We start from the raw sequence: 19,670 nt of genomic DNA, 5'->3' as shown, positions 1-19,670 counted from the left end.
CAGTGGATTTTTTAGGTGAGACACAGCGTGCGCTGAACTGAGCCCACCCTTTAATCCTGAGGTTCATCTGCCGGGGCCGAGCAAGCTTGGACAGTGGCAGTGAGGGTCTCAGAACGTAGGTTTGTTTAGAGTGACCTTCTCTTAGATGGATTGCCTCACAGGGCTAACGAGCTCCATCTGCCCGGGGGGCCGGGAATCGAACCCGGGTCGCAGCGGTGAGAGTCCTGCACCCTAACCACTAGACCACCAGAGGCCCCTGTCTTAAACTTACTTAGACTATTTTAAGCCCCCTTGAGCACCCCTTTGGTCTTTTGAGGTCTACCTAGTTCTTAGGTGCTTCCTTGATCCAGGCACCTCAACCTCCCCTTGGGCTCAAAGCTCAATATTTAGTCCTCACAATCCAGCTGTGTAACACGAAACTCAAAGAACATTAAGAATTTACAGGACTGTGAGTAATAATTCTAAATAAACCAATATTTTCAGATTAAAGTATTGAACTCCCAGAAGCAAAATCAAAAAAAAGGCAACTACACTGTCTTTGTCTCTGGACTACACCATTCAATCAAGGGGACCAAACAAAGCAGAGAAAAACAATTGTATCACACCAGAGGCTACTATCTCTCTTGGCAGCATTATCAGAGACAAACATAGGTTCATGAAGTGCAAAAACCGAGGCTCAGCTCCATATATCAGTGCCTTCCCAAGAGGTTTAGGGCAGCATTTTGTACTTGTAATATAAGGTCGCTGAAGAACTTGAACAATTTTATGATGAAGACAATTAACCAGAAGCAGAGGGATCTTAAAACAGCTGCATCCAGACTTGTCTGTGGTCCTGTTTGGGTTTTGAGCCCCAGGAAACCACTTCAGCAGTTAAATGCCCCCTCCACACCCCTATTTTGAAGGTTAGTTTATTCAAATGCAAATATCCACACCTCTGGAACATCAAGACGTGGCCGGCAACTCTCCCATACCAAACACAACACAACAGCTATGAAGGTCGCAGCAGCATTTTCAGAGGCATTCTCCAAAAGACAAGATCAATTTCTATCAACAACAAAGACAATGTTTTATTGAACAAATCTATGTACAGTACAAAAAGGTTTTTAAAATGAAACACTACTGTAGATTTATTGCAGTTTGATGGCTCAGTTTTAATTTGTACTCTTATATAAAATGCAAAGTAAAATAATTTAACATTCAACAAGGAAGCACAAATTTCCTTTCTTGCTGAACCTGTAACATCTTTTACAAATTAAGAGTCCCAAAATGCATACACTGCATTTAATCAGAAAGGTGTTATACAGTACCAAATAAATTAAGAAAATAGTAACACTACCACCCTCTTTGGGTCTTTTGTCCATAGCACTGGTGTTAAACAATAAAAGAAATGAGTACAGCTGAACCTTCAATGTGATATTAAAATCACAAAGTTTAATGTTATAAATTATCCAAACTATACAATTCATATAATTTTAATGAATATGGCTAAATAACCAAAGTACCAGTGACCTTTCCCCACAGATATCACCACTTTCAACCTACTTTCAGTATTCCTTTTTTTTTGTGAAAGGTGCCCACCAAACGGCAACTCTTTGAAGTTAGAACTTCCATGACCTTTACATTGAAACATGATCAGGTTAGAGAAGAGTCTTAAAAGGAAAGTCCAAATCCAAGTTACAGCCAACTGGAGGAATGTTATTGGAACACAATTATCCACAACAAACTTTGATCCAACAAAGCTCCCAGGCTCATGTGTAACTTCAGGCAGTTTTAAGGGAGTTGCAGGCTTACATTACACATGGATTTTAGTATTTATTGAATCAAAGTGATACATCTTGAAGGATTTCCAATTATATCATACAATGCTTCTTAATGCTTGGGAAAAAAACAACTTTCAGATTTGTAGCCTTTTTCAGCCCTAGAAGTTGCAGGCTTAGTACAGGGTAATACTCAACGTACTAAAGAATCCTTAAAAAGCATGGAGAATTATCCCACACACATTACACAAGTACCCTTTTCCTTCTGATTCAAGTTGCTTAAACTGCAACTATATGAGAATACCAACAGGTATCAGAGAGGAGTTTAAAGAAAATGCAATGTCTTCTGAAGTAAAAATCATGACTTAAAAATGTTATCATCCACTTGCTACCTTAGGTCAATTTAATTTACACTTACCGTATTTCTGGTAAGTGTTCAGATTTTTTGCTAATTTTCACCTACAGAAGAATTCATGTTTCCTGTTCTCCAGAGTGTATCTACTGAACACGACATCAACAAATGGTGGTGTCCAAGAAAAGCATCTTTGAACAAAAATGAGTTTAATGCAGGTACAAAAAATTATGGTCACAGTTTATGCATGTACACAGATGCATTTATCTACACACTTAAAACCAAAGAAAATACAAGTCTCAATCGTGATTTTAAAGCACCTTCAAACACATGGAGCTCCAGGGAAAAGGCAAAAAAGCACCAAAGATTAAAGGTACATTGAAAAGATTTTACGCAAACATTTTTGTCATATCTACTGACTCGGTTTTCAGATTTTTAGAACTGTAATACTTTAAAATTAACCTTTTCCCCCCCCCAAATATATTTAAGCAAATTTAAATAGATTAACAAAGTTAAGCAAAGAAAGGGGAGCCTGGGAACATTCAACATGAAAACTGGGTCCTTAAAAATTAGTTGGTAACTTGAAAGCAAAAAAGGTCAAAGTGCATTTGTCTGATAAGGACCTCTTTAAATTTAAACCAAACTTTTAATGTATTTATATATGTAAATATATATATATTGTGTGTATATATGTATATATAATGAACGATGCATTTAAATCAGGTTTTTTGCAACTGCAAAAAAAATTTCTTTGGTGCCTCAAACGTCATACAAATCTCTGAAAGTGGGCCATGATCAGTATTGATGTAATGCACACATACCTGTGATCATAATTTTATAACCTTTTCTGTTAATTCAACTCAAAGTTAAGGCAAAAATTTCCTAGAGTTCAAGAGTTAAGATTTTGAATTTGCATTCTTTTTACCTCCCAGGAGGGGAAAACAAAGCAGAAGGAATGCAAATCTGTTTACTTTCACAGAGGGTTATTAGCAGAGGCATTGCTGAGCTCTTGAGTTTAGTTCCAGAACTACTTCACAGCCTATCTTACAACACCCTTGGCTTTGCAAGCCATTGCTACAGTGAACAGGTTGTATGCACCTCTTGATTTTTTATGCATTAGTTTTTCCATATCTGTTGATTTAAGCCCTACACACACTGTGATGAACTATTCCATAAATAAACCAGCTGAGCGGGAGCAGTTTGGCTTTGCCATCCCACATTTCTGTGAAGACTCCATCCCTGAACACCACTATCCCTCCCCTGCCTACAATCACATTAAAATTTTACCCGCATAGAACAGGATCCCAAATAAAAACTTGTCAGGTGGCAAGACAGTGTGAGATAAATGAGAGGAGAAATTAGCACAGTAATTGGGCAATGCGTGTGTTTGCCACACCTCTGCCTGGGGTGGGAAGACCAAAAACTACAAGGGCATCCTTTTGGTTCCCAAATGTTCTCTTTCAGTGTTACACATAGAGCTGAAAGACTCACACTTCATGTCTTCACATTCTGATTGTTTCTATGAACAGTGAACTTCGAATAAAGTGCTTAACATTTCAGTAACTCCTTCACCAACTGCTGGGAAAGGCTCTTTTCAAGGGATGCTACTAAATAAAGTTACAATGTGTCTTAAAGAGATTGAATCCAAACCTATTTTCTCCCTTCCTCTAGACAGTAAATAAGTAGTTACAGTACTGAGTTGTGGCCTACCACCATTTATCACACATGTAAAACAGGCTCTTTCTAACCCTTTTTCCCCTCCAACCTGTGCTCTGCTTTTGTCTGCCTTCTCAAATTCTTTTCAGTTACACCAACAGCTGAGGGACTTCTGTATTTGCATAATAATAAACTCTGCTCTGTAATGCAAGTTTAACCTCCTCAACATTCTGCATTTGTTTCAATCAGTTCCTGTTAAAATCCACATGGATCTGTGCACGTACTGCTTGGATTGGCCTTCCCACACCTACAACAGATGTTTCACAGGACACTCTTTACCTACACCTTCACCTTATCCTTGCAAAGGGCTTCTCTTGCATTGCATCTGATTTCCATTGTGTTTAAGTTTTATATCACATCAACTCACTTTTCCTTGCATGTGCTGTATTTCGAGTTTTTGGCTATTCCAGCATTCCATCTATCTTTCCACATTCCTCTTTGGATTCTGAGTATAAGTTTATTAAATGAGCTCCATGCTTTTGAGCAGATAATGGAATCACACACTTGAGCTTTGAAAAAAGAATGCATGGTTCCTCTATGCATTTCTTATCCATAGTATAATAATTAACACCTTCCGGAATGATTCCTTCCCAGCTGTGTGGACAGACACCCCTTTAATGACACAAACTAAAGCAGCTTTCAGAATTGGCTGGTTTTCCACAAGGCAATTAACATCTCTGCTTCCTCTGCCTGCCTTATTTTCCTTAAACCTTCCTGCTAGAAAGGCTGTGCCATTCACCTTCAATCATCTATTTGGAATGAACATGGCTTTTCAGAGGACTGGTACTTTGGGGATTTTGTAGCAACCTTTCTGGACTCAAGACCTGCAGAGCTCCTATTACTCCTCTGTGAGTTTTGTCTAGAAAATGTGCTTTGTCTTTATCAAGGTCATGTTTCTCTCTAGCAATTTGAGACTGCTTCATGTTTAAGGCCAACTGGGAAACGAACTGATGCTTCCTCATGTAGTGTTTCCTTACACCACTCCTTATCTGATACTTTCCTCCACAACATTGAATCAGGCACCTGTAAAAGAGAATGCATTGGGGTCAAAAAGTAACTCATTCTTTAACCTAGAACACCGCTTATGCTTTTTAACATGTTTAGTTTCAAACATGCAAGGAAACTCAGACTGAATTACTCCTTCTGTTTGAGAAGGCTTTTCCATCAGAGTTGCTTACAAATTCTCATCACCTCTTTCTTGTTCTAAACACCACGTCCATTTAAAAGCCCAATTTAACCAAGTATTCTGATTTAGTTGTCTAAGTTCTAGCATATCTATTCCATCAGGCTGTCTGATTTCAAAGACCATTTTCTGACTGGTATTTACCCCCAAAGAAACCAACCCAGAAGGACTGTAGGACTTACTTTCATCATCTGAATCAAATCCAAAGAGCGTCTGACACTTCTTTTGTGCAAGGTGAGCCTCAAGTGCTTCTGAATTACAGTAGATGGTCAAGCAGTTGCCACATCTAAATCTTTCTGTTGTTTTGCTACAAATTTTATCTTGTTCAGAGTAAGCATCTACTTCCTCGGCCAAAATTTTTCTCCGTTTTGGCATGCTAATGTAACGTTCGTCAAGGTAACTCGGAGGCAATGGTCTGACATAGGGTTTTGTTAAGATGACACCATATGAAGTAGTCTCTGTTGTCTGATTTGGTTTAGAAGGTACTTGTGAGGCAGCAGCAGCAGCATTATTATTTTGTGGTGCATCGTGACAATTCTGTAAAACTGGTAACACTGACCCATTTTCTGTCCTTGTTTCATCTGCCACTCTGTCCAAAGGTGTCTGTGATGACTTGGATGACGTCTGATGTGGGTCACTGTGCCCATTGACTAGTTGGTCACTAACAACATGACAGTTTTCAGAATTTGGCTGTAACACAGGTGTCTTTTGGTCTATGGAACTTAAAATGGTAGCACTACCCTCAGATGAACTTTCATTTCCATTGTGAATTACATTATTTGCTTTCTTCTCCACACTTTGAATATATGTCTTTGGTTCTGTAGAATCCTTCCTTGACTTCCAAGTTGGAACTGGTAAATCTACAGTTTCTTTTTCATTAACAGATTCATCATCATCCTGGAAACTACAAAGTTCTGAAGGATCATCTGAAGAATCTTTTTCACTTGCATCTTCCAAACATTCTGGGGTTTTATTTAAATAATGCTGAGCCTCATGTTCATACAGCAAAGGGAGCTCCTCAAATAGCTCACAGCAGTCTGAAAAATTGCACTGAGCTTTAAAAACACTATGACTTTTTGTATGTTCTGCAAGCTCAGCTGACAGCTTAAATCTCTGATTACAATTAAAGTGTAAACAAAAGTAAACATTTGGATACACATGTCTCTTTAGGTGGTCTATAAAATGTTGAGAATCAGCAAATTTTCTCTGGCAGAACCGACACTTTCCTTTATTCCATTTCATTATATGTTGCTGCACCTTCAGATCAGTTGGATGACTTTTCCTTGCATGTTTATTGAGGAACCTTATCTTTTTAAACACTCTAGCACAACCATTAGCAGGGCACTTAAAGGTTCCTTCCTCATCCAAAGCATCGAGGTCTTTTTGAGGGCAAAAAGCCCCATTCACTTTATGCAGAACAGGTGACTCTTTACTGGAGTTCTCATCATCTTCAGGCAAACTCTCTGTACTTAAAGCATCAGGAACATTATTAAAACAGCTGTCACTACTATCTTCAGTAGCATCATCCTGGTCGCTTAGATGGTTTTCCACCACATCAAAAACCTGTTCTGCATTCTCATCCTCCTCTTGGACCACTTGCTCAGCACTTGGAGCTATTGCAGCCGCTGGTTCAGTATCTTTGGAACCATCGGAATTCCCATTTTCAAGAGGGAGAGAAACATCAGAACATCCTAATTCCTTAAGAGCAGGAGCCTGCTGACCAGCCTCAAGAACTGCAGCAAGATGTTGCCTTTCTATCTTCCTGACATGATTCCTCAAGTGCTTCAGCATCAGTCCCTTTTGCCTGAACTTTCTGGTGCAAAGTACACAGGAAAAACTGCCCTTTTTCTGGTGAGCTTGTGCGTGTTTCACGATGTGATCACCGAGGAATTCCTTGTTGCACAGCACACAGCGGTGCCGGGGTTCACTCGCATTCAACATTTTAGATGCCTCCAGAGCTTCATGGTTCTTTTTGGCATTACCTTTGGATCGGGCTCCAGAGCAGTTTCCAGGGTCGAGCTCCCCATTGCTCACATCAGTCAAACAGACACGTTCCTCACTCAGAGCCCTGTACTCTGCTATTTTCTCTGGATTTGCAGTCGAGTTTTCCAGTGTACTTTCACTTAAGCCATCCAAGGCTTTATCCCCCAACAACGCCAAACAATTCTGCTTGATCATCAAGAAATTCCAAAACTCGGGATCAAAAAACAAACCCTTTTTCAAAATGGGAAGCAGTTCAAAACGCACACGGTTTTGAACAGAACTAGTGCACTCATTGTATTCTTCATCTGCACATTTATATAAATGTTCAACAGTGTAGTAAGATTCCAAGGTGCGCTCCAGAAAAAAGATGGAAAGAGCACAAATTCGGAGGATCTCCAAGTCATTTGGCAGAAAATGAGCAATTGCTTTATAAATAAGACTTTTCATGTTGGGATCTTCACGGAGGTCCAGCTGTAGGGCACATCCACATATCTCAACACAGATCTGAAGACCATCCTCACCAACCTGCAGAAAGGAAATTATAGTGTACCCAATTATAAAGTACAGCTATTTTCCTGATGGGCTTACAGAAATCTACAGCTTGAAAGTAAAATAAAAAATATCAGACCCACAGGAAAAAAAAACAAAACACAACTAGTATAAACAATGCCCAAACATCAACACCACATGTATTTATATTCATCTACTTGTAAAACAGAAGTTCAGAAAGCATCCTGCTAGTAAACTTTACCCAAAGGCATGGACATTTTTAAATTATTTGGGGATATAAACTAAGACTGCAAGAAATCTGATCTAAAATATAATACAAATATCTGATCTCTGAATATCTCCTGTCTGCCTCTTCCTTGCCGAGGCTGTTCTACACTATAACACAGCTACTCTATATTTTGACCTTGTTCTAACTCATTTAGCTTGCATTGCATAAAAATGAGGGTAATACAGCTTGCAATTTTGAACAAAAACCACCAGGGAAACCATAACAACTCATGGCCAAGTATCTAAAAGGCTTGAATTTTCAGAATTCCTATTCCACACTTCAGGCTGGGGGCACTGTCATGAAATTGTAACTCAGAGGGACAATCAGAAACACACTGCCCAAAAGGCAGCAGATTAAAGTCAAAAGAGTTTCAAGGAGCTGAAAAATAATTAATACCTTCTATATTTAAATGTTTGCTAACAACTGTAGACAATGCTCCATATGTCGTGGGTTATTAAAAAATAAGACTATTCAGATGGAAATAGAAGTTATTGATACCACCGCAAGCATTTTAGAATACATACCAGGATGGAACTCTTAAACAGCAGCAAATTACTGCATTTCGATCTCTACAGCAGCCCCCATGAAAAATAATTTACAGTTTATTTAAGGCATAAAATAGGAAGGAGCTCTGTTAAATCAGGTTAATGATAAATAACAACATTTGTTGGGAAACAACTCACATACCCATGTGCTTTTGATTACAAACTGTCCAGCCCACAGCTGGATAAACACATCGTGTGGTGGGTGAGCAACTGGCTCAGGGCTTGAGCACAGAGGGTGACAGTGACTGGGGTGACATCGGACTGTGACCTGTCACTAGGGGGGTTCCACAGGGCTCCATCTTGGGCCCTGTGCTCTCCAACATCTTCATAAATTACTTGGAACCAGGACTGGAAGGGACACTGAGCAAGTCTGCAGATGACCCCAAACTGGGAGGAGCTGTTGAACTCAACAGGGGGCCCTGCAGGGAGACCTGGACAGATCCCAGGGCTGGGAATCACCAACCATGGGAAGTTCAACAAGGGGAAGGGCCAGATTCTGCCCTTGGGGTGGGGCAACCCTGGATGGATGGACAGACTGGGGAATGAGAGGATGGAAAGCAGTGCCAGAAAAGGGCCCTGGGGGTCCTGGTGAGTGGCCACTTGGCCATGAGTCAGCAGTGCCCTGGCAGCCAGGAGGGACATCCTGGTCCTGGGGGGCACCAGGGAGGGGATTGTCCTGCTCTGCTCTGCCCTGGGGTGGCCTCTCCTGCAATATTGGGGCAGTTTGGGGGGACACAATGTAAGGAAGGTATTGAGCCATTAGAGAGTGTCCAAAGGGGGCAACGAGGATGGGAAAGGGCCTTGTGGGGAAGCCGTGTGAGGACACTGAGGGCACTTGATGGTTCAGCTGGAGAAGAGGAGACTGAGGGAAGACCTCACTGCAGTTCCACCTTCCTGGGCAGGGGCAGAGGAGGGGCAGGCCCTGAGCTCTGCTCTGGGGGGACCAGGGACAGGACCCCAGGGAATGGCTGGAGCTGTGCCAGGACAGGTTCAGGTTGTATCTCAGGGAAAGGTTCTTCCCTCAGAGGGTGGTTGGGCACTGACCAGGCTCCCCAGGGCAGTGGGCACAGCCCCAAGGCTGCCAGAGCTCCAAGAGGGTTTGGATGATCCTCTGGGGCACAGAGTGGGACTCTGGGGATGGGCCTGTGCAGGGCTGAGGGTTGAACTCGATGATCCCTGTGGGTCTCTTTCACCTCAGCCCATTTTGTGATTCTGTGACAACTTTTGCAGATGTTTGTACAAGGCAGTACAAGACTAACATCTGAAGCATGAAATACTGTGCAATTTTCTGAAGCAAAATAATGTCTTCTCCTGTACTATTCTAGCTCTTCCCTTATGATATATGAAGCACTTTTTCAGATTTGATTAGAACTGGTAAAAGGATTCAGAATTTAGCAAGGATGAAGGGTGGATACAATTACACAAGTCCTATTTCCTTTAGAAGTCAGGTTGAACCCCCCTCCCCCAACCAATAAATCTTTAGATCTTCAGATCTATTTCATGTACTTATTATTAATTTCCACATTTATTTATAGAAGATGACATTCCTCAAACTTACTGCAGAAAAAGAAAAGCTCAGAATTCAGTAAAAATAAAACCTTAAAAACACAACTAATCAAGAGTAATCATAATATTGATGCATATTCTGGAACTTGACAAAATTTTTAAGTTAATAGTGTCCTTCCCTATCCCCTGTTTTTTAACTTTCCATAAAAACAATACAATATTATACAATATAAACATCACTTCTCTTTAACTAGTTACAAAAAGAATGGTGGCTGAGGTAAAAACAAACAGAACTTACTTCATCCTTAATGACTTTCATGAAAGGGAAAATGACTCTGACATTTGTAGCAATTCTTAGGAGCTGGTAGCAGTGGTCAACAAATACTTGTTTTGAAGGGTTAGATTTAAGCTGCAGTTTACTCCAAATGAAGATCAGGTCCCTATTAAGTACAGAATAAAATATTCCAATTAGATTGAGTTTTAGAACTCTATCACTAAGCATGATGCATTACTAAAGACAATTATTTGCATGTTCTGTGACTAAAATCATATTTGAGGGCTTAATACCAATCTAATTAAAACCACAACATGCACAATGAAAAATGTAACTTAATTACTTTGTTAAAGCATTCAGGGTATCTCCTATCACTGAGTCAATTAAATATTCAACAAAATATTAACGTATTCAGCTTAGTTTATAGAGAGAACTGCACAATAAAATCAGATGGTACAGATCTAACCCTTAACATCACAGGCAGTAAACATCAAGCTCTGTGTGTTCTCAGGATCAAGGTACTTTCAGTGCAAGGATGAAGAGTCCTTCAGGAAAAGAAGCTTTTGAATGTGGAAAGTGGAAGCATTGTGGAAAGGTAACTTCTGCTAAGGTCCAGTGACAGGAATAGTGATGTTCTCCAGTTATGTGCATTACAACACAATTTTCTGCCAATAGCAATTATATGAAGGTATCAGGCTCTACAGCTATTCCTGCATCTCTGGGATCTTCAGTCAAATAACATTCCTGCCTGAGACAAGGAAAGCCAAGAACAGGCTGCTGGGCTCTGCAGCAGAGCTGCTACACAGGTAACGTGCTCAGCCTGTAAAATAGAGCTAATTGAAATGTACAGCCTGTAAATTCTGTGCACTTTAATTCAGAGACTCAGAAAGGCAACTGGACTTAACTTTTAGTGATAAGATTTGCTAGCACAAAGATTTCACACAGGAGAAGATGAATTAGGACTGTTTAGGAAGAAATCCCACCTCAACATTACAATGAAAACAGGACTAACTGACTTCCATTTTCTGAAAGAAGACACTTTTCTATTCCACCAGTGTCCTCCCTCAGAAAACAAATGTAATTACTGACAAAATATCTGGTTGATCTTCCGGAGTCTCCAGTCTGTGCCAGCTACAAATGAAACCTTTCAGGATTAAGCTTCTCTTAGTAAGGTCAGTGCCTGAATGAAGGGAAGTGATGGAACTGCCTATGACAAAATGCCAACTTCACCTTTTGATTTAGGACAGCTCTACAGTTCTGCTTGACATTTTAAGAGCTAGACAAGAGAGCTTGATTGTTTTCTTTCATTCATAACCCAAGAAAACTAAAGTTGAAAGAAAGATTAAGCTTACATCATGAAACTGTGAAAAGGGAGACCTATAAGCAGCTCTATGCACAAAAAATTAGTCTTGCAGGTTTTCTAACGATATAAGCTGTCCACCTCTGCCTTTACCAGGCTGGAAATCTGATTTCTACATCTTTGCTGATTTCACACAGTAGTTTAAAATTAGTGTCTTTGTGGACCAAACCATTCATAACAACTCAGTAAAAGTCTCAATCTGAAGTACAGAAGTAAGAACTGAATATTTCTGCTGTTATATGTTACCACAACTGAATAATCTAGTTTACCTCTGCTTTGCCTCATACCATTTCAGAGCAACCCATTTCAACATTAATCCCAGAAAATTTGAGAAAACTCAAGTTATCCTTGTGAGAGATTAGTGGTTGAAGTGGTTTGTAGTGCTCAGACAAGTGTGATGGCTGGCACAAGGAAAGAGCTGAAAAGGGAATGGGAAAAACTGAAAGTACGAGGAACAGCTCCCTAGGGGAAGAACAAGGTGTTAACCACCATTTGACTAGACCCTATATTTTAGTCTTTTAATCTTATTTTTCTTGTAGACATGGTGGCTTCTTCTCAAGCACATTTCTGACTTTGACAATCATTAAGGATTAAAGTCTTCTTAAGGAGCTGATTGGACTCTTTCAACCACTTCTGTGCTTTAGATACCAACTTTCATGCTGAAGTCAGCAGCACTTGAGATATTTCAGTGCCACTGACCAGAACACAGATGATGAATCTGAGACAACATAGGCAGGGGTAGTTTTCTCTTTGCATAATCATTATGGCAGGGTAGTATAGTACTTAAAGACCTTTATTTCTTGGATGGTATAACTTAGTTCACACTGAGGCCTTTCCTAAATTTTTATAGACTTGTGTTAGGGCCATTTAAATTGTTACTGTGAGATCACAGAACTCAGCACCTCTTTACCAGAGGCAACCGTGCATTCCAACTACCTACAAAATACCACGACCACTGCACATCTCCATCAGCAACACAAGATGATGGTTAAACCCACCCTGCCTGAGCTAGATCTCAACCCTTTGATACCTTTGATAAGCAGAAGGTCTGTCTTTCCTTGGGTATAGAGAGCACACTTTACCAAAAGACTGATCAAACGTGTGGTAAAAATTCCTTGACCTACTTTGAATTTACTGCATAGGAATCACTCGAAAACAGCCAAAACAACATTTAAAAAATTGTCTGGCAGAGAAGGAAGGCAATCCTGCTGTGCCTGTTTATGACTGTTCCATGAAAACACTGTCTTGCTGAAGAGACATCACCTTAATACTACATCACTATGGACTGACCTCTCACCAATACCTCGTATGAAAGTATGTCTAGTAAGACCAAACACAGCTTGCTTTGTGATTAATTTGTAAGTGGGCTTTGATTTCCCACAAACAATTCAGTTCATCTAAATCTAGAATTTATTCTTAACATCAATGAAAGTAAGACTTGTGCAACAGAGCTGCTTAAAATTCCTCTTCCTCTGAGATGGCAGTTGATGGTTTCACCTTGAAGACTTCATACAGGTAGCAAATATCTGCTAGTTACAACTTTCTAATTTATTTTGCTGTCTTAACTTTGCTACTTAACTTCTGCCCTCAATTCCAGACAAGGTGAGATGATTTATGCTGTGCTGAAGACATTAAAATCTCCTCTAGGGAAAAATACATTCTCAAAGCTAAATTAACCTGGCTCTTACTTCTTCAAAAATTTGAATTACAGTGTAGTCATCACATGATGATGTAGTACATGCAGCCTTCATATGATCTATTAAGCATTATACAGAATTCTCTTGTTGGGAACACAATTGTTAAGGCTCAGCATCTGTAAAGAATGAAACAGCTGTTTGAGCTGCACAGATGTAACTGCTCTGAACTCTTCCAAAGATTCCCAAGTTCTCTATTCTGAAGAGCAGATTAAAAGACTGAGATCGTTTCCTTCTAAAACAGGTATCCAAAAGTACTTGAGTCTCTTCTGGAATTTCATCTTTGACAGAACATAAGGAGATACATCTTGTTTGGAACAGCAATTTCAAAAATGGATGATGCAAAATCAGATTGGTAAGAGCAAGGTTAACATTATATAGCATAAGATATAAGAAGGCGGTTTAATTACAGTATTAAAAATGCATTTTTTAAAAACACTGAATCCCTGAAACAGAAAGCACTAACCATGTAATTAATACATGTAGGTTATATCTGTCAATTCCCTAAAAAACAAGAAGCCAGGAGAGGCAGCATTTGGGCAGGAATCAGCAAATAGGGATTCCATTGTAAAGTGGCCACGGGGCTCACACAAACTATGTACCTTTTTGGTTGAACTTCTGTCCAGTGAGGACAGCCATGACCACCTTTTTCTGGACAGACTGAATGCAAAACACCACCAGCTACTGCCAACACGTTGTACTATAAATGTATGTCAACCATAATCCCAAAGGTTTTGATTGAACAATTACTCATGGAGTAGTTAAGGAATAAATTTAGTAACAAACCAAACATTATCATGTCTGACCTTCGTTACTTCAAGACAAAAAAACCTTTTCAATTCCCTGAAATCTGGGAACACAGAAATCCTAGAGATTCTAAACTCCATGTGAAAATTAGTTATGCAGATGAATAATTTCTTCCAATTGATGGAAGAAGAAGATCCAATCCTTGCTAAGCTGTTTTGCTTAAACTACATCATCAAACAAACAAATAAAGCATACTTTATATCAAGGAATGCAGATGTTCCTTCAGGTACACAAATTCCAAAGGCTAAACAGAAGAATTATCTTCCTTCCTTTCAGTCCTCAGAATGATGAAATTTGTTAACAACTCTCTAGAAAACACTTTTTACCCCTAAAAACATCCAAGTATCAAGATGATTCAATGTGTATGAAGACATTCTTACTTAAATGTTTTATAAAGGAACATCATTTATGTAATGGCTCTGCTTATGATGTAGAGGTTTCCATAATTAATAGCACATTTCAGAATGACATATTCTCTTTATAGACACATTTAGACACATACTACAGCTACAGAGCAAAATATCTTCATTGCTAAGAGTCTACAGACTGCATATTGTTACACATTGCTAATCACAAATGCTTATAATAAATTTTTAGGTATTTATAGCCTCAGGTATGTAAAGGCTCACTCTTCTCTTAATTTGAAGCAGTTAGTAAATGTTATGTACTACATACTACCACTGCACATGACCCTGTGTAAAAAGGCAAACAGGCACAACAGATGCATGAGGAATGTTTAAAAATTGTGTTAGAACATTTCTTAACTGGTATTTTAAACTTGAGCTACATCTTAAAAGTTAGGTGAGTTTCATTTTGGCAACAAGCATTTATTTCCTGCTAAGCTGCTTCACCAGAAATAAAGTATTTACCATATACAATACATGTCCCCATTTTGGAGCTGTGGGACTAGGAAGGATTCACAAAGCTGTAAGGCTAAGGTAGTCTTCCCTTCTTTTTCAGTGTTGCAGATGATCTCAATTCCACTCTTGCAATCAGTCCTCAACAAGTGCTATACAATTAAAATAAAATCAATTTAGATCAGTTGGCTGACATGAAATAAAAACCTACCAGACCTTGCTATACTAAAGTTACTGAAAACTTCAGGAATTGCTATTAACATAGGACAGCTTTGGAACAGCTTTTGTGTAGGTCTGTAAATTAAGATTTTGGAGGTATCTAGAGCTCCTTCATATTTCTTACAGTAGTGACCATCAGAATAATTGTCTGAAAAATTAAAATACTACACAAAAGCACTTCTTTGCATGATGGGAGCTTGTTCTTAAAACAAGGTTAAGAAAAGCACTGTTATCTAGTAAGTGCTACCACTGGAAAAAGCAGGGCCACATTCAGCTAAAGTGTCATTTTACACAAAAGGACATCATTAAAAAATTTAAAGCCTACCAAAACTATATAATTTACAGAACACTGGACTGGCATCAATTAGGCTCAAGTGCTTTTACTAAAATAATAGTCTATAGTAAAATAGTCAATACACTGAAGTCACAAAATATTAATGATTTAAGTTATTTAGGGAATATATCCACAAGCACATTTGAACCAAAAAAATTGCATTTAGGTCAACAAGATCTGCAGGCACTTAACATTTACCACCTCCAAGCTTAAGCCAGCACTAAGTTAAGCCTGATTTTATGACATTTGGTTCTACAAAAGCAGAGTTCCACACGCTCCTCTTGACAACTTGTACCCAGCAAGTATAAAGTCCCACTTCATGAAAACAATGTATACTGACAAACAATACCTCCTGGAATAGCTGATCTTCTAATGGTGACATATAAAGACAGGTGAAAAGAGCTTGATGGAAATACAGATCTTTACTGATATCTGGATGATTTATGCAAGATTTGATAAGAGCCATTGCCTCAGGGATGCGTTCACAGGCAATAAGGTATCTGGCACGCAGTTCAAAGAACAGTGGATTTTCAGAGCTTAAATATTTGTTAACTGTACAGAAAAGAAAGATTTAAAGGCAATTAGAATATGAAGTCCAACCAACAATTATTTTTATGTTGTTTTTAATAGTGCAATGTCAACAAATAATATAAAAAAAATTAAGGCTCTGCTAAAGAATCGATCAAATATTAAGTTAAATACCACAAATCTGTCCTCCTGCCTGGAAACAAATTGTTATTTTTCTTACACCAGTAATCTAGTTCAGTATTTTGTTTCTAACAGATTAACACAAGGTGCTGTAAAGGATTAGTAAGATTTACACTATATAGAAGATGTGAACATTTTTAAAAGAATTCCCTCCTTTCTCAGCACTGGAATCTGGGTGACTGTCAAAAGTATAGGATTGATATCACTTCCAAACTATAATCACAAGTATTTAAAACAACTCAGGATTCTCATTACCCATTAAAATGTAAGACCTCAAAGTGATGAGAAAAAGGTTAACTACAACCCACATGCTGTTGCCTTAAGCAGCTTTGAATGCCTTGATTTTTCTTGCCGAAGTGGAATATATATTTTTCCCTTCCTCTAAAAGTGCTACTGGGCACAATTTATATTTAAATACCTTTTAATCCTAGCCCCTGATTTCTGGAATTCTGCTTTTCAGACCTAAAAGATAATCTTAAAGCTAATGTATGAGTGAAATGATCTCAACTGAGATACTAAAAATATTTAACATTTAAGTAACTGGAAATTCAGAAATCCCTAGAAGACATACTTTAGATCTCTATTAGAAACAGGATTTCTCTAGCATCTTTATTTTTATGGAAGCTAATGGTGTAACACGCTAAAAAAGGAATATTATTCAAGGTGTTAGGTTTCACATTATATTTGTTAACAGGAAAAAAAAAATCTAATTCCCACTATCCATTTGCACTTCTGGGTACAAACTCAGTAAACAAGAGGACTCAAAGGAAAGCCAGTGACTAAGTGAGGTCATTCACTGCAAGAAAAAGTGATTATACAGAAAAGTCCCTAGAGCCAAGTAAAGATGTCAACAACCCCCTTAGAAAGTAATTAAGTGGGTGCACCTCTCTAATGATCTTTTCTAGATCCCCACATTAGACCACCTTATTCTCCCTAATCTATCACAAGTTTATTGCTCCAGTGTTTCAACCCTACAATTTTTCTTTAAACTCAATAACTGCCTTTCTTTCCAGCCATCTCAAAATAGAATGTAACATCTCAAAGTATGCTACAAGTCATGTAAAGACAGACACAGAGAGGTTAGTCTTGGCCTAAGCTGCTCCAGACAGTTAATGAATCCAAGACAGGATTATGTAGTTCACACAAACTGACTTTTGCAAGTAATGGTTGGTGATTCAGCAATAGGCAGCTTTCCCCATCAGAAATAATGATCCCTGTGGGAACTACATGGCCAAATATACAAAATATACACCAAATAATGCTAGCCTGTAAAGTAGCACAGGATGTCTGCTTTCTGTAAGACTTGACAAGAATCAGGTTTTAGAGGAAGTGAGACGAGAAAGAACGAGCTTCCAAAATGTCATTATCTAACAGAAAACATTTGTCATCACAGATGAGATGTCAAGGGTGTGTGGGGATATCAGAAGATAAAAAGTAGAGAAAATATCTCGGCAGAGGGGAAGGAGATGCAGCCTGAAACAAAAGGAAACAAAGTGATCATCTGGTGACAACAGGCAGTCTCATTCCTACTCTGCCAGGTTAAAACTAAGTAAACAGCCTCAAACTGTTACCAGAGAGGTTTCCTGATGACCAAGAGAATCATTATAGCAAAGGATAAACTAATTCTTTGCTGGAGAGACAGAGATTGAGACCTAACCTCACACCATAATCACCAAAACCGTGCAATGCAGAACAAAACAAGGCTAATACTTGTTTTCACTTTGTTTCCGTACATATTTGACTAGAACTAAACCAGATATATTATAAAAATAATGGGCAAATATGTTGCTCAAGCATTTACTTCACAACAGAGACAAAACAACAAAACAACTACCCCTTTAATCATGTTAATTTGCTATCAAAATACTTTTTCTGGTTAAGGAGGCAGGCTCAACTTTAATCCTCTTCCTCTCTCTACAGAATGAGCACACTGTCATAAACACAGGAATGAGTTTGTATCATGCACTACACCATAGCAACTAGAGAAAACCTAGCCTTTTCCAACACTATCAAATAGAAACAACTTTTAAGAGATCCTCTGTGAGCACTGCTGGTAAATGTTAAGATATTAGTAAAGACTTCACTGTAGATTGGATATTTTTCCTCTTATGAACTTTCATTACCATTCCGGTGATTTTGTTTCCATCTTTCTCCTACTCTCAGCTCTAGGAATTACACACACACACAAACAGAGAACAGCTGCCACATGTAATCATGGGCATTGCTGTAAACAGAACCCAGAAAAGCCACAAGCCCAAGTATTTATAATTTAAAAGAAAAATTAAATGAGTCTGACGGGTATTTATGAGACATAAATACACATCAGATCCTCTCCAGTAGCCTAAGTGAAGTCAGGTCAGTCTCCAATGCTCTGTCAGGGGTTGCACATCTAGATTTGGTAAATCCATGCCATGAATTTTATGAACCACCTGTGTCTGAACAATCTGATCTCTACACTATAAAATAAGTCTTAAACCAGTAGCAAAGAAATTTAGCTTTCTTTCAAATAAAAGAGGGACCAGCATGTTTTACTACAGAAAAATAAACTGTGTGCAATGCCAGCTGACAATACCTGACTAATAGTTTAAAAAAAGCATAATTTAACACATCTTTCAGTGCTCTAGAAAATTACTGTGGTAAATGAAGTACCTAATTCCTGTGACACAGGCTTTGCTTTCAGAATTGCTTGTAATACTGGATCCTCCCATGGTCCACCATCTCGAATGATTCGAGTCACTAGTTCCAGGTTCATATTCCTGTATTTGTTTAGCAGGTTCTGACATTCCTACGTGCAAAAAGAAAAGCAATTAGGGAGAAGAAAAGATGTCTAAAAACAGTTAGGCCATCCAAAAGATACAAAACAAGAAACCCATACATGTTTGAGTATTTCGTCAGTCAGCAATTGGAGCTACAAAGTCTTTTACTGACAGATTTAGACGTGTTGGTGCTGGATTTGTGATCCAGTGTCTGAATTCCAGGAGGGAAAAATTAATTAAGCCACATGAGTCACCAGCCCTCAAGCAACCATTTTTCTCCAGATCTCCATGTATAAGAAACTATGTTTGCCTATAATATTAGGAAATGCTTTAGTCACCTGTGATTTTCACATGTCAAGTTCCCTCTCATCCCCACATCTTGTTATTTGCTGGTAAAGTGCCAATATTAACATTAATGGACAGAAAATTTTAATCATGAGAAAGTTATCTAATTTTGAAATAAAAAATGCAGCTGAAGAATGGTTTCCATGCACATACAATTACCTTCTTCACATATGCCTTCCTGCTGCAAGTTCTTTTATTTTCAAACCAATTTTTTCTTTTATATTCAAAAGAGTAGGTTTGATGGTAAGCACTGGTTAAGTAACCGAAATAATGCTTTTCACTACCAGTTTGATGACACAACTGAGGCAGAAATTCTTTATTTAGAAAACTGTGCAAAGATATATTTTAATACATTCATTGTTTAAAAGTAAAAAGGCAATTGAGAACTGTAATACAAAAGTACACATCACATTTTTTGCTGAAGTCTTTCTTATTCAGAGACTGCTTTTGACAAGTACTTATTGTAGGACTGCCAAACTGTCCCACTACCCTTTTG

The 19,670-nt window shown here is 38.5% G+C and overlaps 1 protein-coding gene across 1 annotated transcript in view; it reads right to left on the bottom strand.

Moving 5' to 3' along the window:
* Nucleotides 1-1,045: 1,045 nt before the first annotated feature.
* The window catches only part of ZNF654 (zinc finger protein 654), a 31,953-nt gene continuing 13,328 nt past the window's right edge, over nucleotides 1,046-19,670 (bottom strand). The window contains exons 4-9 of the mRNA XM_017821953.1: nucleotides 18,723-18,858; nucleotides 15,715-15,917; nucleotides 14,825-14,964; nucleotides 10,119-10,260; nucleotides 5,191-7,516; nucleotides 1,046-4,848 (exon numbers count right to left, since the gene is read on the bottom strand). Coding sequence (XP_017677442.1) covers nucleotides 4,841-4,848; nucleotides 5,191-7,516; nucleotides 10,119-10,260; nucleotides 14,825-14,964; nucleotides 15,715-15,917; nucleotides 18,723-18,858 — 2,955 coding nt within the window. The 3' untranslated portion in view covers nucleotides 1,046-4,840. The remainder of the gene's footprint in view (nucleotides 4,849-5,190; nucleotides 7,517-10,118; nucleotides 10,261-14,824; nucleotides 14,965-15,714; nucleotides 15,918-18,722; nucleotides 18,859-19,670) is intronic.

The sequence above is a fragment of the Lepidothrix coronata genome, unplaced genomic scaffold, assembly GCF_001604755.1.
Source record: "Lepidothrix coronata isolate B3197 unplaced genomic scaffold, Lepidothrix_coronata-1.0 Scaffold93, whole genome shotgun sequence".
NCBI lineage: Eukaryota > Metazoa > Chordata > Aves > Passeriformes > Pipridae > Lepidothrix > Lepidothrix coronata.
Note: the sequence above shows the minus strand (reverse complement) of the source record. Positions and strands in the feature narration are given on the sequence as shown.